This window comes from Lipotes vexillifer, unplaced genomic scaffold, assembly GCF_000442215.2.
Source record: "Lipotes vexillifer unplaced genomic scaffold, Lipotes_vexillifer_v1.1 scaffold59, whole genome shotgun sequence".
NCBI classification, from domain to species: Eukaryota; Metazoa; Chordata; class Mammalia; order Artiodactyla; family Lipotidae; genus Lipotes; species Lipotes vexillifer.
This window is the reverse complement of record NW_006791208.1, coordinates 1,209,058-1,234,097: the sequence shown is the minus strand read 5'-3', so window position 1 is coordinate 1,234,097 and position 25,040 is coordinate 1,209,058. Positions and strand designations below refer to the sequence as shown.

General features: G+C 41.3%; 1 protein-coding gene across 1 annotated transcript in view; it reads left to right on the top strand.

Moving 5' to 3' along the window:
- POLR3A (RNA polymerase III subunit A) overlaps positions 1 to 25,040 on the top strand; it is a 52,146-nt gene that overhangs the window by 8,466 nt on the left and 18,640 nt on the right. The window contains exons 6-18 of the mRNA XM_007464207.1: positions 853 to 1,092; positions 1,408 to 1,570; positions 1,747 to 1,883; positions 2,988 to 3,091; positions 3,885 to 4,026; positions 6,502 to 6,642; positions 7,480 to 7,549; positions 7,949 to 8,076; positions 8,272 to 8,410; positions 9,977 to 10,141; positions 13,070 to 13,242; positions 22,789 to 22,900; positions 23,890 to 24,008. Coding sequence (XP_007464269.1) covers positions 853 to 1,092; positions 1,408 to 1,570; positions 1,747 to 1,883; positions 2,988 to 3,091; positions 3,885 to 4,026; positions 6,502 to 6,642; positions 7,480 to 7,549; positions 7,949 to 8,076; positions 8,272 to 8,410; positions 9,977 to 10,141; positions 13,070 to 13,242; positions 22,789 to 22,900; positions 23,890 to 24,008 — 1,833 coding nt within the window. The remainder of the gene's footprint in view (positions 1 to 852; positions 1,093 to 1,407; positions 1,571 to 1,746; positions 1,884 to 2,987; positions 3,092 to 3,884; positions 4,027 to 6,501; positions 6,643 to 7,479; positions 7,550 to 7,948; positions 8,077 to 8,271; positions 8,411 to 9,976; positions 10,142 to 13,069; positions 13,243 to 22,788; positions 22,901 to 23,889; positions 24,009 to 25,040) is intronic.

The following is a 25,040-nucleotide window of genomic DNA, read 5'->3' as shown; positions in this document are numbered from 1 at the left end:
ATTTCTTTCTTAACTTTGTTCCCCTTCTCATTAAGTTATTGCATAGCAAATGCTGCTTATAACATATAGTCTCAGTCACAATCTTTGATCCCAAGAAAATTTAATAACCAGCAACAACACAATCTGACCATTCTTAGCTGTGATGTTTGAATATCTATGATAATTTACATAGTTCTTATGAGTAAGTTGTTAGAGCCTAGCACTTCTATTAAGTGAAGTTAATACAAAGACAATATAAGTTCACTACAGAAAGTTTAAATGTAAAAAAAGAAGCAAAAAGATGATAATTCCACTCATCTAAAGACAGCCCTGTTCACACCTTGGTAAACTCTTCCATTTCCTCTTTTCTGTGTAGATGAACATTTTCCCCCAGATTAGATCACATCATAGACATACTTATCTCATTTACCAATATTTTGTGAACACCTTTCATGGCAGTAGCCACATTTCTGTAGCTTCTTTTTTATTTTTTTTAATAGCTTCATAGTTTTCCATGTATGGATGTACCATGATTTTATTGACTCAGTCACCTGTCAGGCTGTATCCAGCTTTTCACCATTAAGAACAGCTTTAGTGAACATCCTTGTAGCTGAATCTTTCTGTTAATTTCTAAAATCATACCCTTTGGAATTATTACGAGGAGTGGAATTGTTGGCTTAAATTAATGGAATAAAAGGCATAAACATTTTTAGGGCCCTTGCAACGTAGCATGTTATCAGAAATCTCTGTCATCACTTGTGCGTATTATCGTTTAAGTGGCAGATAGGTTAGAGGACATGCAGAAGTAAACCTTTGCCTAAGCTGTGGAAAACTAACATGTATCTCCACTCCTTCCTTCCCTCCTTTCCATAGGAAAACTTGAATCCCTTAGTAGTTCTGAATTTATTTAAACGAATTCCAGCTGAAGATGTCCCTCTACTTCTGATGAATCCAGAAGCTGGAAAGCCCTCCGATTTGATTCTCACACGACTTTTAGTGCCTCCTCTGTGTATTAGACCCTCTGTCGTGAGCGATTTGAAGTCTGGCACCAATGAAGATGATCTGACGATGAAATTGACAGAAATCATTTTCCTAAATGATGTCATTAAAAAGGTCAGTGGCGCTTCCCTGGTGGCGCAGTGGTTGAGAGTCCGCCTGCCGATGCAGGGGACACGGGTTCGTGCCCGGGTCCGGGAGGATCTCACGTGCCGCGGAGTGGCTAGGCCCGTGAGCCATGGCCGCTGGGCCTGCACGTCCGGAGCCTGTGCTCTGCAATGGGAGAGGCCCCAACAGTGAGAGGCCCCCGGACTGCAAAAAAAAAAAAAAAAAAAAAGGTCAGTGCTTCCCATTAGCATGAAAACAGAAGTGTCTGATGGAGAAAGTCAAATGGACCAGGCTTGTGTCTGTTTATCCTCTGCTTATTCTTAGCATCGGATATCAGGAGCTAAGACCCAGATGATCATGGAAGACTGGGATTTCCTGCAGCTGCAGTGCGCCCTCTACATTAACAGTGAGCTCTCAGGCATTCCCCTCAACATGGCGCCCAAGAAATGGACCAGAGGGTTCGTCCAGCGCCTGAAGGGAAAACAGGGTACGTGTCCAAAGATTTCTGCAGGAGACGTTCTACTGCCTTTGTTTCATTTTGGGGAACGTATGTCCAGCTTATCTAGTTGGAGGTCACGGACTCTCCTTGGGCTTTCTGGTCACATTGCCCCCAACAGCACACGTTGTACCTTGGAGGCCTGTGATATATTTTTATTTATTTAGGTCGATTTAGAGGCAATCTCTCAGGAAAAAGAGTGGATTTTTCTGGCAGAACAGTCATCTCACCTGACCCCAACCTCCGAATTGATGAGGTAGCTGTGCCAGTTCATGTGGCCAAAATTCTAACTTTTCCTGAGAAGGTAAGTACATTGAGTTGCTCAGTATTTTGTCTGAATCCAGTCTTTTGTGTCATGTTCTGAGATTCCAAACAACAGACAGTGGAAAATCCCCAGTAACCCACCTGACCCACAGTTTGGCATGTGTGTTTATCTTTCCAGTTTGCTTCATACATATGTCACCATGTGTAATATCTACAACATGTACAGCCACAGTTGTGTCTGCCTTTATGTATATATACTCAGATATACATTGAACAGACAAGTCTGCAACTTTTTTTTTCCAAATAATATCATCTTTAACATCTGTCTTAGTTCATACCTCAGGTGTTAAAGTAACTTATGATAAACACACCACCAGTTAATTTTCTTGGGATAGTTATTATTTTTAAAACATTAGAATCAGTGAATCAAAGACTTTGAATATTTTAAGCCTATTGATGCATAACCAGAAAGGCTGTACTGCTTTACACTCAATTCATATTCATCATGAGTGTAAACTGGTATTTACAGTATTTTTTTTTTAACCGAGGTGTAGATAATCGAAAGGCCTGATAACACGAGGATATTGATTGGCCTTGGCTTTGCCCTTGAGAGTCATAATTAGCCCAAACCACAGAGGCTTCTGGTTAAGCTTGTGTAGAAAGTGTCCTCGGTTGAGTTACTAATGATCCAGAGTTTCCTTCTCTGAAGCGGTGTCCCATGAGACTTGTCCAAGAGGCTACAGGACATGGCGGTACAGACCAGGGCCTATGGTACTGGTGTCACAACTTTTAAACCTTAGAAGCCTGTGGAAAATCATTGCAGATGAAGCTGCCACCTGTTGTTAGGATTACAGAATGCTGGAAGTTCCCTATAGATCATTCCAGTCCACTCATTGAACCACTAGGGAAACCAAAGGCCAGTAAAGGCCTTCGCCCTATCGCCCAGCAAGTGAGTGACCAAGTTCAGACTTGAACCTGGTGCCATTCTGTTGTTGTCCTTGCACTCAAGACCAGGGTGCCTGCAGGTGCCTCTCTTTCTCCTAGGACAAGATAAGGAAAGTAAAGACTGAGATCCAGTTCAGTATAGTGTGCTAGCTTCTAGAATTAACAGTGTCTCATTCTGCTTTATATTATGGTCCGCCAGGTGAACAAGGCAAACATCAACTTTTTGAGGAAGCTGGTTCGAAATGGCCCTGAAGTTCACCCAGGAGCCAATTTCATTCAGCAGAGACACATGCAAATGAAAAGGTAATGCTTTCCCGATCTGGTTGGATGTAACTGTCTTCTCATGAACAAGCTTACTGTCACCATACTTAGCACAGAATGCACTCCAAAGTACAATTGTTGTGATATTGTAGCACGTGGAAAATATCTATTTAAATTGCAGTGAGCCTAGGTACATGCTCGTTTGCTCTGCTTGGCTTGTTGAATGTATGTACAGTGTTCATTTATTCCATATCATTTAATGTTATTGGATCTAGAAAGACAGAATGCATTGGGATATGAAAGCAGATCATTTTCTATGTCACCTGGGCGCTCTGGGGTTACCTCAGTGCGCTCATGACCCAGGAGACATGCATTTTGCCCGTTCTGGCTTTTCACAGTGAGATGAGCTGATCACCAGTGCCTTTTTATCTCATGAGATTCAAACATATCACCAGGGCCGTGTGGGAGAAGCTGGTTTATTTATTTCTGTGATTCCAAGACATGCTTTTATCATATCTTGACGTTTCTAAAATTAAGATAGATCTTACAAGCAGTTTGTTGTAGTTTAGGGAATTCCCTGCGGGTCCAGTGATTAGGGCTCAGTGCTTTCACTACTGGGGGCCAGGGTTTGATCCCTGGTCAGGGAACTAAGATCCCACGAGCCATGCGGCTCAGCCAAAAAATAAAATAAAATAAAATTTTATTGTTGTTGTTGTAGTTTAATTAATGGCGTATGGAGGCACCTTAAATACAATGAAATGTGATCATATGAAGAGGGAGAAACTTGCTGAGGAAACTTTGTTCTCACAGATTATGTCTATTGTTGTATGTTAAGGTTTTTGAAATACGGAAACAGAGAAAAGATGGCTCAGGAGCTCAAGTATGGGGACATTGTGGAGAGACACCTCATAGATGGAGACGTGGTTCTGTTCAATCGTCAGCCTTCGCTGCACAAATTGAGCATTATGGCACATCTGGTGAGCATGAGACTGGTTTTTATTTCTGTTGGGTGGAACTTTGCTGTGAGTGCCATGCTAAATTGCAGACTTCTAAAATTTAAATTGCCAGTTATCTCAGATTTTCATAACTCTTGGTATTCCTCTTCTCTCATTTTTTAGTTTGAGTGAAACTCTTAAATTTCAAACTTCCCTTCAATGTTTTTAATATTTGTAACATACTATTCATACAACAGTAAAACAGGAACTAATTGAAAATTAGTGTGAAAGTGACTACCGTGATTTCACTTGCAAACAACATATATACATATATGTGTGTGCACAAAGTTATGTAAAATAGATATGGCAGAAAATTGACTTGATTTAAAATAGCATATTAACTAAGGAACTAAAATGCTTACAGGATTTCTCTTTGCAGTAGTCCTCCAACTAAGACCTTGAGCCATATTTTTTGGGGTGGTTTACTTTTTGCAACAGCAGCAGTTCCTTTTTTGGAGATTTAAAATGGAAACAAGATGCAACTTTAATTTGTTAAATATTCATAAATTCTCCTGTCTGCAAAGCCATTAAATACCTGAGCATTTGCAAACAGTGTTTAAACAGGCTCCTAAGGTAGTGTTTTTCTAGATTCCTTTTTTTAGTAGTTTGTGAAAACATTACATCAATCTTTTTGCTCAGTGGTGGAAATACCAAAGATGCAGTTTATGATTATGGAATTATGATTATGGAGATCTAGGAGGCAAACAGAAGCCTTCCCTTTCTGGAAACTTTTGCTTGGCTTTGGGGCATTTTAACATAGAAATCTTTTTGTTTGAAAATTTTCAAATATATACAAAAATAGAAAGAGTACTACGATGAACTCACAGTCCCATCCTCTATAGTCAGTAATTTTCAAGATTTCGCCACACTAGTTTTCTCTCTTTTTTCTTTGTGAACTCAGATGCCATGTCTTTTTTCCGTGTGTATTCAGTTTACTTCTGCAAGACACACGTAATTATAGTGCCAGTGTCACACCTCACAAAATGAAGTCATTCCTTGGTGTTGTCTAGTACCCTGTCCATAGTCAGATTTCCCCAAGTGTCTCAAAATCTTTTTGCAACTAGTTTGTTCAAATCAAGATGCAAAGTCTAGACGTTACGTTTAGTTGATACATGTCTGAAGCCTCTATTGATCTGGTAAATGTCCCTCCTCCTCCTTTTAATTTCAGTGTCATTGTTGACAAAAACCAGGTCATTTGTCCTGAAGAATGTCGCATGTTCTCTGTTTGTCTGCCTGTGTGTGGTGTAAGGGTTCCTTCATGCTTCATTTTATTCCTGTAAACTGGAAATTAGCTCTCAAAGGATGATCAGATTCAGGTTCAACATTTTGGCCAAAGTAACTCGTAGGTGGTGCTGGCTACTTCCTCCTGCCATATTTCAGGAGGCACACGTTGTCTGGCTGGCCCACTTTAGTTATGCTGAGAAGGTTAGGGATTCAGATGCTTCAGCCTGGTGCCTCTCTTGAAATGTCCTTTATTAGCCTTTTCTCTAATGATCTCTTCCATTTATGATCATTGCCTACATTATTTCATTGGGTCACAAAATTTGGGGTCACAAAATTTTCTAATTTAACATTCCTTTCACATTTAATACCTACCACTCTTGTAATTAATAATTTTCCCTTGTTAATTAGGGCTATTTACTTAGCCAAAAAATAGAATTCATAAAGGAAAGACAGAATAAGTGTCTAATTCTTTTTCCTTTTTTGTCAGTTTAGGGCATAAAACTTCGGTGCTCAGTTTCTTCCAACTAGGTTGGTTTGGGGTTTTTGTTTGTTTTGGCTTTCCTTTTTTTCAGTGTCATCATGAGTTTTTATTTAGTCAGTATGTTTTGTTCAATTTCTGCCATTAACCTTTTAATAGCAAATTGTGACATCATTGGCCAGTGGGAACCCCTTTCTCATGGCTTCTGTGTTGATGTTTGCCTCATAGTATTAAAGCAAATTCATTGTGTTGTTTTGATCTAATAAAGCTACTTGAATGAGACCACAAGTGACATGTTACTTGCCAGAACATACTAGAAATTTACTTCCTTAATGTAAAGTGTCCAATTCTTCAGGAAGCCATTTTTTAATGTTGAAACTAAGAAGCTCTTATTTTTATTTTTTTATTTTATTTGAATTTTATTTATTTTTTTATACAGCAGGTTCTTATTAGTTATCCATTTTATACATATTTGTGTATACATGTCAATCCCGATCTCCCAATTCATCACACCACCACCACCCACCCCCGCCGCTTTCCCCGCTTGGTGTCCATGCAGTGTGTCCATAAGTCAGAAAGAGAAAAACAAATATCGTATATTAATGCATATATGTGGAATCTAGAAAAATGGTACGGATGAACCGGTTTGCAGGGCAGAAATAGAGACAGATGTAGAGCACAAACGTATGGGCACCAAGAAGGTTTCAGATAAATGACTTAAGTCCTTCTCCTGGTTTGTTTTTTGTATTCCACAGGCCAGGGTCAAACCCCACCGCACCTTCAGATTTAATGAGTGTGTCTGTACACCCTACAACGCGGATTTTGATGGTGATGAAATGAACCTTCATCTTCCTCAAACAGAAGAAGCTAAAGCAGAAGCCCTTGTTCTCATGGGGGTATGTAGGGTGGTGCAGCCCAGCTTCTGAGGAAAAGCGCCTTAAAAGGAGGGAAAGGGGAGCCTGTCCTGTTTGCAAACACCCTGCAGTATATAGGGGAGTTAGTTTCTCTGATAGGTGGGGATTTGAGCGGAGTGGGTGTCTTCTGACCTGTAATGTGGGTTCCTAGGAGAGTAGATATACGTGAGCGCCAGTTATGAAAGGGTAAGACAAGGGCATAGCAGAAACTTGACTGTTGGCTCTCATGGTCAGTTACACCTCAGTTAAAAGATTTGAGCAAATGCACTTTGATGCACAGAACCTTCTTTAAATTGGTTAATAATGCACTGAACAAGTAGCACCCATTTTTGCCACTGTGGGCACTCATTACAGTTTAATTAAAATCCTGTTGTTCAAACTTAATGTCTGACGCAAGAGAAATTCGACAGTTCTGCCATCATTGCAGGGTGTGGAATTGACTGACTTGACACATAACACAGTGCTACTCATCATTCATTCACAGCAGCAAATTTTCTTTGGAGGAGAGCATTTGTTAGTTACAACAACATCTTACACCCAAAGTGTTCTTTATAGAAACTCAGAATTACTTCATGCCGTATTTGAGTGCAGGAACCTCTGAGGTCAGGCTCGCTGGTAACTTTTCTCTCCCCTTGACAGATTAAGGGATGGAAGTTAGTGACAAAGCTGTGGTTAAGGACCGTAGCTTCCAGTGCTCAGCCTCTTCTTCCTGCTACTCTTCATTTATTCATAACAATTCAGAGTCTTTGTGGTGCAGGGCTTTGGGGCTGCATCATGCATCCAAGGATGGCTAACTTACTGTGTTCCTTTTTCCTTCAGACTAAAGCAAATCTTGTAACCCCAAGGAATGGAGAACCACTAATTGCCGCTATTCAGGATTTCCTGACAGGTGAGTTTGTGGAATTCACTTGAAAGGAGACTTTGGAACACGAGGATTCCCATTCACCGTGTTCATGGGTCCACTTGAAAAGCTGTTTAATTGCCTGTGTTTAGTTCTGTTGTTTGTTTACTAAGTGTGATTGTGAACCTACTTGAGATATTTTGCATTGGTTGGTTATTTAGTGAACTCCTGCCATACGCAGGACATTTTTATTTTCTAAGTGCTGGGGCCATGGCGGCAAGTAAAACTAAGTCGCTTTCCCTGTGGACGTTGGATTCTAGTTGGAGGAGAAAGCCAAGAAGCAGCTGTGTTTTACTTTTACCTCACTCTTTTAGTAATAGTCCACATTTATTTTAAAATTGAAACCTTATGATTTTTCTCACAATTGCATTGCTTTTCTTTCCTCAGGTGCCTATCTCCTCACTCTTAAGGACACTTTCTTTGACCGAGCCAAGGCTTGCCAGATCATTGCTTCAATACTGGTGGGCAAGGATGAGAAAATTAAAGTTCGCCTCCCACCCCCTACAGTATTAAAGGTTTGTGCAGGAGCTGTGTGTGTACGCACACAGGTGGGTGTGTGTGTGTGACTGTATGGACGCACCAGTGGCCTTAGTGTACACACGCTGCTGCCCGGTTGGTGTGTGACCACTGTACCATCTTGCCTCATTTGCATGAAGGGTGGTTGAGACCAGGCTCAGCCCTCCGATGCTCTGGCTTCTTTCTTCCTTCAGCCTGTCACCCTGTGGACGGGAAAGCAGATCTTCAGCGTCATCCTCAGACCCAGCGATGACAATCCAGTGAGGGCCAACCTCCGAACCAAGGGCAAGCAGTACTGTGGCAAAGGAGAAGACCTCTGTGTCAATGATTCCTGTGAGTTAAAGCAATGGGGTGGGGCCGGGAGTCAGGAAAGCAAGTGGCCAACAGTTACCTACGCTTAGCCTGCAAATCCCAAGTTTCTCTATAGCCTTAGGCAGGAAGTTTGTTCTTCAGGGAAATGCAGGTGATGTTTCTCTAAAAGGTAGAGATCGTGTAGACACATGACCAACCCAATGATTAGAATGTTCTTCTCGTGCTTTGTCTCAGTTGAGACTCTTCTCTACCAATTAATGTAAATTCTTTTTTCTTCCTTTTTTTGTTGTGTTTTTTTTGCCGTACAAAGGTCTCATTATTTAAGGCCTTTAATTTACTATTTTATATCCAAAAACGTGTTCATTGTCTAAAAGTGTGACTAAAAAGTATAACTGAAGAGGCTAATTTTTTTAACCTGCCTCACCTGGTCAATGGATGTTTTGATAACATGAAGATCAGGTGTGACAGTGAGAGGACTTATTTATTTACTTATTTATTTTTTAATATCTTTATTGGAGTGTAATTGCTTTACAATGTGTTAGTTTCTACTGTACAACAAAGTGAATCAGCTGAATGTATACATGTATCCCCATAGCTCCTCCCTCTTGAGCCTCCCTCCCGCCCTCCCTGTCCCACCCCTCTAGGTGGTCACAAAGCGCCGAGCTGATCTCCCTGTGCTATGCAGCTGCTTCCCGCTAGCTATCCATTTCACGTTTGGTAGTGTATATATGTCCATGCCACTCTCACAGTGAGAGGGTTTAAGTGCAAGCCATCTGAGTCCCCTAGACTGATTCAGCCCAAAGTGTGGTCCGCACACCAATGCCATTCAGGCAGCATTTACTTTCTGGGTCCCAGGCAGCTAACAGGCAGTTCCCCAGCAGGCTGCTTTGAGTAGCACTGATTTAGAATGGGTTTTGCTAGCAAGGCCTAGTGACGAGAAGTGGATCTGCAGAGCTCTGTACTAAAGAACTGAACCACAGAGTCTCTCTGAAGGTCAAGGGTTTTCTGCTATCTCATGATGAAGAATAAATGTTTTGAAGAGCACTGATTTTTTTCCCCAGGTTTATAACCATTCTTTTGAAAATATACTCTCTGGTCTTTAACGTATTTTGGCTTCTTGTTTTAGATTATGTTTTGTTTGTTTCTAGATACAGATTTCATTTTGTTGTTTAGGCTTTTCATGATGGTGCCACTGTTAGTCTTCAGTGTCTTAGGTAAATAACAAAGTGCTTTATAACAACACTTCGTTGTACATGATTGAATTGATGCTCAGAACATCCCCATGACGTCAAGATGGCAAGAGCTTGATACTGTCATCCATACTTCACAGATAAGGACAATGAGTGTCAACTAGTACCTTTCAGAGTTAGGACTATAGGGTAACTAACTAGACCTTTCATGCTTTTCAGAAGTTCCTAGATTTCTCTTTCTTTCCCCCCTCAAAAAAAATTATTTTAAGAGCATATCTATTTGTTCTGCTTTAACTTTTAATACGAGAACAAATTTTCTCAACTGCCTCAAATTCATTTTGGCATGAGGCAAAGTCATAATTGTCTGTGTAAGTCCATAATCATTGCTTCCTTCCAGATGTCACTATCCAGAACAGCGAGCTGATGACTGGCAGCATGGACAAAGGAACACTGGGGTCAGGATCCAAGAACAACATTTTTTACATTTTGCTGCGAGACTGGGGGCAGAACGAAGCTGCCGATGCGATGTCACGGCTAGCCAGGCTGGCCCCCGTCTACCTGTGTGAGTATCTCAGCATCCTCGTTTTATTGCTAGAAGTTACTGGTATTTCAGGGGTTTCTTTTACCGTTTCATCCCCCTGCCCCACACACATACACACACACAAAGAAAAGGATACTTAACTTATTCCAGGCTAAACTATTTATGCTTTTCTTAATGAAATTAACTTGATACTGACTAGTTTGGCCGCAGATTTGAATTTGCTTTTCAGTTATCTTCTCAAAAGCTACAATAGCTCCCTAACGCCCATCAGATAGGATTGTTACATAAAGGGCCCTTCATCGGCTGCTTCCAAGGTACCTGTCCAAGACTGTCACCCTCTGGGTCTTCCACGGCTCAGCCCTACAGGGTTACTCAGTATTTCTCTACGATCCTTGCATTATTCTGTTACCTTTGCTTGCTTATGCTTTGAACATACCACAGGCCAGGAGATTTTCTGCATGCCCAAAAGCATCTTTAGTCTACTCTTATACTTGACTCTTCGGCTGGGTGGAGAATTCTAGACTGAACATTATTTTCCCTGAGAATTTTGAAGGGATTGCTCTACTCTGTTCTAGCTTTAAGGGTTGCTGTTAAAGTGTATTTCCGTTCTTATTCCCAAATTTTTGTATTTGAATTGTCTTTTTTTTTTTTTAACTGAAGCAATAGTAGGTTTACAACGTTGTGCCAGTCTCTGCTGTACAGCACAGTGACTCAGTTCTACACATACATCTATTTTTGTAACATTCTTTTTCATTATGATTTAGCACAGGATATTAAATATAGTTCCCTGTGCTAGACACATTAGGATCTTGTTGTTTATCCTGAATTGTCTTTTTATTCTGGAAGCTTTGAGACTCCTCTTTGTTTCTGGCATTCTGAAAGTTCACAAGGACACAACCTTGCGATGGGTCTGTTACCACTCATTGCACTGAGCACTGTATAAGCTCTCTTAATCTGCAACTTGTGTCCTTCAGTTCTGGATATTTTCTTGTACTTTTTCTGATCATTTTCTCCCTTTTACTTTCTCTGTTCTTTCTTTTTTGAATTTCTGTTCATTGTCTCCTAGAGTTCTTGGACTGATTCTCTGATTCTCCCTGTTGTCCATTTCTTTGTTTCTGGATTCAATTTTATTGTAACAACTTTATTGATTTTTAAAAGTTTTTTCACTATCATATATTTAATTTCCAACCCAACCATTGTTCTTACTTGCCAGTAGTTCTTTTTTTTTTGGCTGCATTGGGTCTTCATTGCTGCACATGAACTTTCTCTAGTTGTGGCGAGCAGGGGCTACTCTTCGATGAGGTGAACTGGCTTCTCATTGCAGTGGCTTCTCTTGTAGTGGAGCACGGGCTCTAGGCTCATGGGCTTCAGTAGTTGTGGCACGGGGGCTCAGTAGTTGTGGCTCACAGGCTCTAGAGCACAGGCTCAGTAGTTGTGGCGCACAGGCTTAGTTGCTCCGCAGCATGTGGGATCTTCCTGGACCAGGGCTTGAACCTGTGTGCCCTGCATTAGCAGGCAAATTCTTAACCACTGCGCCACCAGGGAAGTCCCTTGCTGGTAGTTCTTTTCTTTTTCTTTCCTTATTTTAATTTTTTTTTTTTTTAAGGCTTCCTATTCTTGATCCCCAAATACACCTTCTCTATCACTCTGTCTCCCACAGGCGTAAGGATCTGGGGCCTGTTTCTTGTAGGCACACCTCAGAGACATGGCAGGTTCAGTTCCAGACCACCACGATAAAGCAAATACCACAATGAAGCAAGTCACATGAATTGTTTGGTTTCCCAGTGGTTACAAAAGTTGTTTACACTATACTATAGTCTGTTAAGTACGCAATAGTATTGTGTCTTAAAAAACAATGTACAGGGCTTCCCTGGTGGCATAGTGGTTGAGAGTCCACCTGCCGATGCAGGTGATGCGGGTTCATGCCCCGGTCCAGGAAGATCCCACATGCCGCGGAGCGGCTGGGCCCGTGAGCCATGGCGGCTGAGCCTGTGCGTGCAGAGCCTGTGCTCCACAACGGGAGAGCCCGCAACAGTGAGAGGCCCGCGTACCGCAAAAAAAAAAAAACAAAACAGTGTACATACCTTAATTACAAATACTTTATTGCTAAAAAATACTAATCATTTGAGCCTTCAGTGAGTCATAGTAGTCACAGTACAGATCACCATAAAAAACATAATAATAATGAAAAAGTTTGAAATATTAAGAGCATTACCGAAATTTGACACAGAGACACAAAGTAAGCAGATGCTGTTGGAAAAATTGTGCTTTTAGACGTGTTCAACACAAGGTTGTCACAAACCTTCAATTTTTTAAAAACCACAATATCTGTGAAGCACAATAAAACAAGGTATATGCCTGTACAAACTTTCCACTGGGTTTCCCTGTTTCCAGCACCTATGTTACCTCCCACAAAACCTGAGGATTTTGTTTCTGAGACTTTGCAGACTCGTGGCCCTCCTTTCTGCAGCCACTTTTACGCATCCCCTTCCCCACCCTACTAAGCCAGAAGCCTCTCGTAGGCAGATATTAGGGTTAGGATTACTGTATAGTTCCATCAGAGGTGGAGTTTACATTTGTTTCTTAGTCTCTGTATTTCGGAATAATAATTTCTGAAAGAGAGAATCGGGGCAGAAAGGTCTCTGCGATGCTGAGAACCAGCAGTCAGGTGGCCCACTTTCCATAGCTGGCTTTCTCAGGCGCTCTTTACTGTTCAGTGGCTGTCTGCTTCATAGTGTAGTTAGTTGGGACATCACTGTAGGTTATGAGGTCTCAGAGGAGTTAGTGAGTCTTAGTCATTGTTGCGTAACTACCTAGAGACTGATACAGGAACATTTTGTTTAATTGGGTTGTAACAAGTTCTCTGAAGGTATAAACTTGTTTCTGTGCAGCAGGTTGACTAACATCCGTGGCTCTCTCTTCCTGCTCTCCCGGGCAACTATTCTGCAGCTAACCGTGGATTCTCAATTGGGATTGGTGACGTCACACCTGGCCAAGGACTGCTGAAGGCCAAGTATGAGTTGCTGAATGCTGGCTACAAAAAATGTGATGAGTACATTGAAGCCCTGAACACAGGCAAGCTGCAGCAGCAGCCTGGCTGCACTGCTGAGGAGACCCTGGAGGTGAGTCTAGCTCTTCGGGTCAGTTTAGCCACTTCATCACTGGGTGGCGCTGTAGGCCCTGAAGAGAAGGAGCAGAGGTGAGTGGGAAGGAAGGGCAGTGGCTTTAGCCCATCTCCGTGCTGTGCAGCTTCTGTGTGTTCTAAAGCGGGGAGGGCCTCCCGTTAGATCCGTTACATCTCTTCCAGCTTTCATGTTCTAGGTGGTGAAAACACGGCCGCCTGTTCATCTGGCCACATGGGGCTGCTCTTGCTCCAGCATCACGCTTGGGCCCCTTCTGTACCTAATACTTCAGTGCTTCTGCCCTTCCTGTTTCCAGCATCCTGTGGCTAGAGACTAACACCACAGCTCTTTGAATGGATGGTCTTTGAAAGAGACGTGGATAATTCCTGTCTGAGAGTCACATACCAGTGTGCTGCCCTCTCACATTTGGAGCTAGGTTAGCTGAGAACTGCACCAGCACATGTCACAGTCACAGTTGCCTGAGAGTCCTGCATATTCTCTGAAGCAGCCTGGCTCAGCAGTCTGCCTGCACCAGGGTTTTGCCTAGCTGTCTTCTGCCTCCCCAGTAGCCTGGGGCTCAGAGCTTTAATTCACCTAAGCAGAGAAGAAAGGTTTTTTGAACAGTAAGAAATTTTCTGATGAAATGAACTTTTTAAAGCAGACAGAAAGCAGCATTGTGTGAGGTGTTCACAGTTAACTCATTCTTTTTGTTGTTTTTTTTAATTTTTATTAGAGTATAGTTGATTTACAATGTTGTGTCAGTTTCAGGTGTACAACAAAGTGAATCGGTTATATATATATATCTCCACTCTTCCTTAGATTATTCTCCCATGTAGGCCACTACAGAGTATTGAGTAGTTCCCTGTGCTATACAGAAGATCCTTATAAGTTATCTATTTTATACATAGGTTTAGCTCACTCTTCGTTTTTCTTTTAAATTCGTTTTATTAGTTATCTGTTTTATACAAATTAGCATATACATGTCAATCCCAGTCTCCCAGTTCATCCCACCTCCACCGCTCCCCACACTGCTTTCCCCCCTTGGTGTCCATACGTTTGTTCTCTACATCTGTGTCTCTATCTCTGTCTTGCAAACTGGTTCATCTGTACCATCTTTCTAGATTCCACATATATGCGTTAACGTACGATACCTTTCTCTTTCTGACTTTACTTCACACTGTATTACAGTCTCTAGGTCCATCCATGTCTCTACAAATGACCCAGTTTTGTTCCTTTTAATGGCTGAGTAATATTCCATTTTTTTACGTCTTTATTAGAGTATAATTGCTTTACAATGGTGTGTTAGTTTCTGCTTTATAACAAAGTGAATCAGGTATATGTATACATATATCCCCACATCCCCTCCCTCTTTCATCTCTCTCCCACCCTCCCTATCCCACCCCTCTAGGTGGTCACAAAGCCCCAAGCTGATCTCCCTGGGCTATGTGGCTGCTTCCCACTAGCTATCAGTTTTACATTTGGTAGTGTATATATATATATATATATATATATATATATATATATATACATGCCACTCTCTCACTTTGTCCCAGCTTACCCTTCCCCCTCCCCGTGTCCTCAATTCCGTTCTTGAGTAGGTCTGCATCTTTATTCCCGTCCTGCCCCTAGGTTCTTCATGACCATTTTTTTTTTTTTAGATTCCATATATATGTGTTAGCATACGATATTTGTTTTTCACTTTCTGACTTACTTCACTCTGTATGACAGTCTCTAGGTCCAGCCACGTCTCTACAAATGACCAAATGTCTTTCCCTTTTATGGCTGAGTAATATTCCATTGTATATATGTACCATATATTCTTTATCCATTCATCTGTCAGTGGACATTTAGGTTACTTCCATGACCTGGCTAAGTAGTGCTGCAGTGAACATTGGGGTGCATGTGTCTTTTTGAATTATGGTTTTCTCAGGGTATATGCCCAGTAGTGGGATTGCTGGGTCATATGGTAATTCTATTTTTAGTTTTTTGAGGAACCTCCATACTGTTCTCCATAGTGGCTGTATCAATTTACAGTCCCACCAACAGTGCAAGAGGGTTCCCTTTTCTCCACACCCTCTCCAGCATTTGTAGATTTTCTGATGATGCCCATTCTAACCCGTATGAGGTGATACCTCATTGTAGTTTTGATTTGCATTTCTCTAATAATTAGGGATGTTGAGCAGCTTTTCATGTGCCTCTTGGCCATCTGTATGTCTTCTTTGGAGAAATGTCTATTTAGGTCTTCTGCCCATTTTTCGATTGGGTTGTTTGTTTTTTTAATATTGAGCTGCATGAGCTGCTCTTATATTTTGGTGATTAATCCTTTGTCAGCTGCTTTGTTTGCAAATATTTTCTCCCATTCTGAGGGTTGTCTTTTAGTCTTTTTTTTTTTTTTTTTTTTTTGCGGTATGTGGGCCTCTCACTGTTGTGGCCTCTCCCGCTGCGGAGCACAGGCTCCAGACGCACGCTCAGCGGCCATGGCTCACGGGCTCAGCCACCCCGCGGCATGTGGAATCTTCCCGGACTGGGGCATGAACCCGTATCCCCTGCATCGGCAGGCGGACTCTCAACCACTGCGCCACCAGGGAAGCCCTGTCTTTTAGTCTTGTTTATGGTTTCCTTCGCTGTACAGAAGCTTTTAAGTTTCATTAGGTCCCATTTGTTTGTTTTTGTTTTTATTTCCATTACTCTAGGGGGTGGGTCAAAAAAGATCTTGCTGTGATTTATGTCATAGAGTGTTCTTCCTATGTGTTCCTCTAAGAGTTTTATAGTGTCTGCTCTTACATTTAAGTCTTTAAACCATTCTGAGTTTATTTTTGTGTGTGGTGTTAGGGAGTGTTCCTTTTTTTTTTTTTAATTTATTTATTTTATTTATTTATTTTTGGCTGCATTGGGTCCTTGTTGCTGTGCACACGCTTTCTTGAGTTGCATCGAGCAGGAGCTACTCTTCGTTGCGGTGCATGGGCTTCTCATTGCAGTGGCTTCTCTTGTTGTGGAGCATGGGCTCTAGGCACACGGGCTTCAGTAGTTGTAGCAAAGTAGTTGTGGCTCGTGGGCTCTAGAGTTCAGGCTCGGTAGTTGTGGCGCACGGGCTTAGTTGCTCCACGGCATGTGGTATCTTCCCGGACCATATATTAACCCCGTGTCCCCTGCATTGGCAGGCAGATTCTTAACCACTGCACTACCAGAGAAGTCCTAGGGAGTGTTCTAATTTCATTCTTTTACATGTAGCTGTCCAGTTTTCCCAGCAACACTTACTGAAGAGACTGTCTTTTCTCCATTGTATATCCTTGCCTCCTTTGTCATAGATTAGTTGACCATAGGTGCGTGGGTTTATCTCTAGGCTTTCTATCCTGTTCCATTGATCTGTATTTCTGTTTTTGTGCCAGTACCATATCGTCTTGATTACTGTAACTTTGTAGTTTAGTCTGAAGTCAGAGAGTCGGATTCCTCCAGCTCTGTTTTTTTCCCTCAAGATTGCCTTGGCTCTTCAGGATCTTTTGTATCTCCATGCAAATTTTAAGATTTTTTTGTTCTAGTTCTGTAAAAAATGCCATTGGTAATTTGATAGGGATAGCATTGACTCTCTGGATTGCTTTGGGTAGTACAGTCATTTTCACAATATTGATTTTTCCAATCCAAGAATATGGTATATCTCTCCATCTGTTTGTGTCATCTTTCATTTCTTTGATCAGTGTCTTATAGTTTTCTGAGTACAGGTCTTTTACCTCCTTAGGTAGGTTTATTCCTAGGTATTTTATTCTTTTTGTTGCAATGGTGAATGGGATTGTTTCCTTAATTTCTCTTTTTGATTTTTTTTTTTTTTTTTTTTTTTTTGCAGTCCGTGGGCCTCTCACTGTTGCAGCCTCTCCCGTTGTGGAGCACAGGCTCCGGACACGCAGGCTCAGCGGCCATGCCTCACGGGCCCAGCCGCTCCGCAGCACGCGGGATCCTCCCGGACCAGGGCACGAACTCGTGTCCCCTGCGTCGGCAGGTGGACCCCCAACCACTGCGCCACCAGGGAAGCCCTCTTTTTGATCTTTTGTTGTTAGTGTATAGGAAGGCAAGAGATTTCTGTGCACTAATTTTGTATCCTACAACTTTACCAAATTCATTGATTAGCTGTAGCCGTTTTCCCATGGCATCTTTAGGATTCTCTATGTATAGTATCATGTCATCTGCAAACAGTGACAGCTTTATTTCTTCTTTTCTAATTTGTATTCCTTTTCTTTCTTTTTCTACTCTTATTGCCGTGGCTAGGACTTCCAAAACTATGTTGACTAATAGTGGCGAGAGTGGACATCCTTCTCTTGTTCCTGATCTTAGAGGAAATGCTTTCAGTTTTTCACCATTGAGAATGATGTCTGCTGTGGGTTTGTCACACATGGCCTTTATTATGTTAAGGTAGGTTCCCTCTATGCCCTGGAGAGTTTTTATCATAAATGGGAGTTGAATTTTGTCAAAAGCTTTTTCTGCATCTATTGAGATGATCATATGGTTTTTATCCTTCAATTTGTTAATATGGTGTATCACATTGATTGATTTGCGTATATTGAAGAATCCTTGCATCGCTGGGGTAAATCCCACCTGATCGTGGTGTATGATCCTTTTAATGTGTTGTTGGATTCTGTTTGCTAGTATTTTGTTGAGGATTTTTGCATCTATATTCATCAGTGATATTGGTCTGTAATTTTCTTTTTTTGTAGTGTCTCTATCTGGTTTTGGTGTCAGGGTGATGGTGGCCTCATAGAATGAGTTTGGGAGTGTTCCTTCCTCTGCAATTCTTTGGAAGAGTTTGAGAAGGATGGGTGTTAGCTCTTCTCTAAATGTTTGATAGAATTCACCTGTGAAGCCGTCTGGTCCTGGACTTTTGTTTCTTGGAAGATTTTTAATCACAGTTTCAATTTCATTACTTGTGATTGGTCTGTTCATGTTTTCTATTCTTCCTGGCTCGGTCTTGGAAAGTTATACCTTTCTAAGAATTTGTCCATATCTTCCAGGTTGTCCATTTTGTTGGCATAGAGTTGCTTGTAGTAGTCTCTTAGGATGCTTTGTATTTCTGCGGTGTCTGTTGTAACTTCTCCTTTTTCATTTCTAATTTTATTGATTTGAGTCCTCTCTCTATTTTTCTTGATGAGTCTGGCTAAAGATTTATCAATTTTGTTTATCTTCTCAAAGAACCAGCTTTTAGTTTTACTGATCTTTGCTATTGTTTTCTTTGTTTCTATTTCATTTATTTCTGCTCTGATCTTTATGATTCTTTTCCTTCTGCTAACTTTGGGTTTTGTTTGTTCTTCTTTCTCTATTTCCTTTAGGTGTAAGGTCAGATTGTTTTTTTGAGATTCTTGTTTCTTGAGGTAGGATTGTATTGCTATAAACTTCCCTCTTAGAACTGCTTTTGCTGTATCCCATAGGTTTTGGGTTGTCGTGTTTTCTTTGTCATTTGTCTCTAGGTGTTTTTTGAATTCCTCTTTGATTTTTTCAGTGATGTCTTGGTCATTTAGTAGCGTATTGTTTAGCCTCCATGTGTTTGTGTTTTTTATGTTTATTTCCCTGTAATTTATTTCTAATCTCATAGCGTTGTGGTCAGAAAAGATGCTTGATATGATTTCAGTTTTCTTAAACTTGCCGAGGCTTGATTTGTGACCCAAGATATGATCTATTTTGGAGAATGTTCTGTGTGCACTTGAGAAGAAAATGTAATCTGCTGTTTTCAGATGGAATGTCCTATAAATATCAATTAAATCTGTCTGGTTTCTTGTATCATTTAAAGCTTGTGTTTCCTTATTAATTTTCTGTTCATTGATGCAAGTGAGGTGTTAAAGTCCCCCACTATTATTGTGTTACTGTCAATTTCCTCTTTTATAGCTGTTAGCATTTGCCTTATGTATTGAGGTGCTTCTCTTTTGGGTGCATATATATTTATAATTGTTATATCTTCTTTTTGGATTGATCCCTTGATCATTATGTAGTGTCCTTCCTTGTCTCTTGTAACATTCTTCATTTTAAAGTCTATTTTATCTGATATGAGTATTGCTACTCCAGCTTTCTTTTGATTTCCATTTGCATGGAATATCTTTTTCCATCCCCTCACTTTCAGCGAGTTTTTGTGTCCATTCAGTGAGCCTGTGTCTTTTGGTTGGAGCATTTAATCCATTCACATTTAAGGTAATTATCAATATGTATGTTCCTGTTACCATTTTCTTAATTGTTTTGGGTTTGTTTTTGTAGGTCCTTTTCTTCTCTTGTGTTTCCCACTTAGAGAAGTTCCTTTAGCATTGGTTGTAGAGCTGGTTGGTGGTGCTGATGAATTCACTTAGCTTTTGCTTGTCTGTAAAGCTTTTGATTTCTCCATCGAATCTGAATGAGATCCTTGCCGGGTCGAGTAATCTTGGTTGTAGGTTCTTCTCTTTCATCACTTTAAGTATATCATGCCACTCCCTTCTGGCTTGTAGAGTTTCTGCTGAGAAATCAGCTGTTAACCTTATGGGAGTTCCCTTGTATATTTGTCATTTTTCCCTTGTTGCTTTCAGTAATTTTTCTTTGTCTTTAATTTTTGTCAGTTTGATTCCTGTGTGTCTCAGAGTGTTTCTGCTTGGGTTTATCCTGCCTAGGACTCTCTGTGCTTCCTGGACTTGGATGGCTATTTCCTTTCCCATGTTAGGGAATTTTTCAACTGTAATCTCTTCAAATATTTTCTTGGGTCCTTTCTTTCTCTCTTCTCGTTCTGGGACCCCTATAATATGAATGTTGGTGCATTTAATGTTGTCCCAGAGGTCTCTTAGGCTGTCTTTATTTCTTTTCATTCTTTATTCTGCTGCTTGGCAATTATTTCTACCATTTTGTCTTTCAGTTCATTTATTCATTCTTCTGCCTCAGTTATTCTGCTATTGATTCCTTCTAGTGTATTTCTCATTTCGGTTATTGTATTGTTCATCTCGGTTTGTTTGTTCTTTAATTCTTCTAGGTCTTTGTTAAACATTTCTTGCATCTTCTCGATCTTTGCCTCCATTCTTTTTCTGAGGTCCTGGATCATCTTCACTATCATTATTCTGAATTCTTTTTCTGATAGGTTGCCTATCTCCACTTCATTGAGTTGTTTTTCTGGGCTTTTATCTTATTCCTTCATTTGGTACATAGTCCTCTGCCTTTTCATTTTGTCTGTCTTTCTGTGAATGTGGTTTTTGTTCTACAGGCTGCAGGATTGTAGTTCTTCTTGCTTCTGCTATCTGCCCTCTGGTGGATGGCATTTAGCTCATTCTTTTTTTTTTTTTTTTTTTTTTTTTTTTTTTCCTCTCACTGTTGTGGCCTCTCCCGTTGCGGAGCACAGGCTCCGGACGCGCAGGCTCAGCGGCCATGGCTCACTGGCCCAGCCGATCCATGGCATGTGGGATCCTCCCAGACCGGGGCACAAACCCGCATCCCCTGCATTGGCAGGCAGACTCTCAACCACTGCGCCACCAGGGAAGCCCATAGCTCATTCTTAATCTCACTAACTCTTATGCACAGAAATCTCACTAACTCTTATGCACAGAAATCTCTGGCATTCCTATATACTAGGGATAAAAAATCTGAAAGTGAAATCAAGAAAACACTCCCATTTACCATTGCAACAAAAAGAATAAAATATCTAGGAATAAACCTACCTAAGGAGACAAAAGACCTGTATGCAGAAAATTATAAGACACTGATGAAAGAAATTAAAGATGATACAAACAGATGGAGAGATATACCATGTTCTTGGATTGGAAGAATCAACATTGTGAAAATGACTCTACTCCCCAAAGCAATCTATAGATTCAATGCAATCCCTATCAAACTACCACTGGCATTTTTCACAGAACTAGAACAAAAAATTTCACAATTTGTATGGAAACACAAAAGACCCCGAATAGCCAAAGCAATCTTGAGAACAAAAAATGGAGCTGGAGGAATCAGGCTGCCTGACTTCAGACTATACTACAAAGCTACAGTAATCAAGACAGTATGGTACTGGCACAAAAACAGAAAGATAGATCAATGGAATAGGATAGAAAGCCCAGAGATAAACCCATGCACATATGGTCACCTTATCTTTGATAAAGGTGGCAGGAACGTACAGTGGAGAAAGGACAGCCTCTTCAATAAGTGGTGCTGGGAAAACTGGACAGGTACATGTAAAAGTATGAGATTAGATCACTCCCTAACACCATACACAAAAATAAGCTCAAAATGGATTAAAGACCTAAATGTAAGGCCAGAAACTATCAAACTCTTAGAGGAAAACATAGGCAGAACACTCTATGACATAAATCACAGCAAGATCCTTCTTGACCCATCTCCTAGAGTAATGGAGATAAAAACAAAAATAAACAAATGGGACCTAATGAAACTTCAAAGCTTTTGCACAGCAAAGGAAACCATAAACAAGACCAAAAGACAGCCCTCAGAATGGGAGAAAATATTTGCAAATGAATCAACTGACAAAGGATTAATCTCTAAAATTTACAGGCAGCTCATGCAGCTCAATAACAAAAAAATAAACAACCCAATCCAAAAATGGGCAGAAGACCTAAATAGACATTTCTCCAAAGAAGATATACGACTTGAGGATATGGGGAGGGGGAAGGGTGAGCTGTGATAGGGCGAGAGAGAGACATGGACATATATATACTAACAAACGTAAGGTAGATAGCTAGTGGGAAGCAGCCGCATGGCACAGGGATACAGGATCGGTCCTTTGTGGCTGCCTGGAGGGGTGGGATAGGGAGGGTGGGAGGGAGGGAGACAAAGAGGGAAGAGATATGGGAACATATGCATATGTATAACTGATTCACTCTGTTATAAAGCAGAAACTAACACACCATTGTAAAGCAATTATACCCCAATAAAGATGTTAAAAAAAAGAAAAAAAGAAAAAAAAAAGAAAGAGAGAGAAATGGGTGTTTCTCACATAGAAAATTACTTGAGGCCTCAGCTGTACTCATTTTTAATGGAAGCATGTCTCCTAACTGCTTCAGCATTGTAAGTTGTGAGTTGAGAGATGACAATCTGGGTGAGCTCATGGACTAGAATATTCCTATAGAGTCACCCCACAACATGCTTAACTGGTGGTAATTCAAGTGTGTTCTTAGCAGAGAGACAAATTTTACAAATAACACAAGCAATTCTCTTTTATTACATATTACATAATTTGTTATAAAGTGTAAGATACTATACTTGTTTAGACACAGTATACACACGCATGAGTATGTACAGTAACTTATATATGGATACATTGCCGTATAGGGTACTGTACTCAAAGCCAAGCAAGCACATTGTACTTTATTGGCCGTTTAAAGAATTTCCCAAGATTTTGTTACTGATCTTTTTTTCCTTACACACTGATTATGGCAGCCTGTGGAAGATGTCAGTCTGTAGAGACAGGGCATCTTGGTCTTCCAAGGCTCTGAAACCTTTTATCTGCTGGAAATCTGACATCTTGCTGAAATTCTTCACATTTCCTTAAACGTCTCATTGAACTTCGGTAATCACAGAGCCACCACCCATCTCCCTTTCTCCTGCCAGGCTTTGATCCTGAAGGAGCTGTCTGTGATCCGCGACCACGCGGGCAGCGCCTGCCTCCGGGAGCTGGATAAGAGCAACAGCCCCCTCACCATGGCTCTGTGCGGCTCTAAAGGTGAGTGCCCCCCTCCGGCCGCTGCTGTCACTGCGCTGCATGTGGGCTGGCTGGTTGTGTTCTAGGAAATGCGAGTCAGAACTTCAGGCCTGGCAATTCCCTGGTGGTCCAGTGGTTAGGACTCTAGGCTTTCACTGCCAGGGCCCGGGTTCAATCCCTGGTCAGGGAACTAAGATCCCACAAGCTGTGCTTCAAAAAAAACAAACTTCAGGCCTTTTGTTTATAAAGGCCTGAAGTTTTTTAAATAATACATAGAGAAAGAGACTTAATTATTTGCATTTTTAGAAGTCTAACTCCTTTGGAAAAACATTGGTCATGTGTGTGGGTTTCTGAGTTTGAGGGTGCTTTGAGTAAACTTGACGTTATTTTTTAAAGGAAAGAAAACCTGCGGATTTTTAAAATAATGTGTTTGATGATAATTAAAAACACTTAAGTGTCATAGTTAGCCATAACCTGAAAGCATTAGGTTTCATGATACTGCACTCAAATTCAGGACCTCCTGCTTTTCCTGTTTCTGTAAGTTTTTGACAGAATAAAGTCCAGTCTCTTTCACCTTGCTGCCTTTCACCCCATATTCTCCTACTCCCTGCTCCTGGTACATACCCCACACTCCTATCCTGTGTCTTTGCTTCCCACTCTCCCACCCACTTGGAAATTCCTCCCCCACGTCTTCTATGTCTAAGTCATAATGTCCTCCAGAGGTCCAGCTGGTTGCCGCTCCCTTCTGGAAGACTCCCCTGGAAGTCTTTCCTCCAACCCCAAAGTGCTCATTCGCCCCTGAGCAGCTCTAGCCCAGCTCGGCTTTTCTTGTGTTACTGATAGCTCTACCCTGTGTTGCTCTAGTTCTGACTTTTACTGTCCCTAGACCATGAAGTTGTTGAGGATAGGGGGCTGTGCCACGTATTCCTGTTTTATCCCACAGATCTGCTTGTGCTTCATTTAATGTCATTTTGGTAAGTGAATGTCACATTCCTGACCTGCTTCCCCAGGTTCCTTCATTAACATATCACAGATGATTGCCTGTGTGGGACAGCAAGCCATCAGTGGCTCTCGAGTGCCAGATGGCTTTGAAAACAGGTCCTTGCCTCACTTTGAAAAACACTCAAAGGTAAGCAGTAGCGGATGAGGCAGAACTTTGAAGGACAACCTTCAGCAGTGCAGAAGAGAGTCACAGAAGCTCTGGGGCTGCCAACCAAGGGGCTCCTGGAGCTGGTGTATAAGGGTTGCGGCCACTCGGGGTTATTCCCTCTTCAGTCCTGTAGAAGGAGCCTTGTTAAACTCAGAACTGTATAACTTGAGTTTGGACCAAGAGGGTGGATTTCAGATTCCCATCCAACTTACCTTAAGTGTTCAAAATGTGTAGTTATCATACATGTGCATTCAATCTGTATGCTCACTTGGGGGGCACTTACATAAAAGTATAAGGATTTTTAAACAGTGAACACGTAAAACGACCAGGAAATTCCAAGTTTTCCTCTCTGGAATTCTTAAACTCTGCTTGTAAATGACTTCTGGGTTCCATTGGCCCTCGTGGTCTAGACACTAGCGTCAGCAGAGCACAACTTAGAGCAGATTTGTTCACTTAGTAAATTCTGGATGGAGTCAGCTGTTATTCGCACCGAAGCAGAGATGCCCAAGCTGTACCTGCCTGGTGGAACTGTAGGATTTCTGTCCAGCTCCTCCTGGGGAGATAGGACTACTGTACTGAGAATGGACAGATATTCTCTGTATCAGGCGGCCTCAGGAACAACTCAGGTTCTCTGCCCAAGATCAGAAATCACTAGAGGTCAGGCAACCAGCTGGTCACTGGAGTGGTACCTGACTCTGCTTATCTGGCTCATAGTCAAAGCCTGCCCAATTAGGAAGAAATACCAGGGATATCCAGTGCTAGCCTTCGGAGTAGATGGTGCCTGCCTAGAAATGCCAGCTGCCCCTTAAATGAAATCGGGAAGCAGGAGGTTAGCCTGTTCATCTGAGTTGTCCTCCAAGGAACACAGACCTATCCAGATCAAAGGCCATTTGGCATTTCATATGGTATTTTATATATGTGTGTTTCTTTTACAGGTTTTTTTTTTTTGAGATACATTTCATTTATCATAATATTCACTCATTTAAAGTGTAGAGTTCGGCAGCTTAGTAT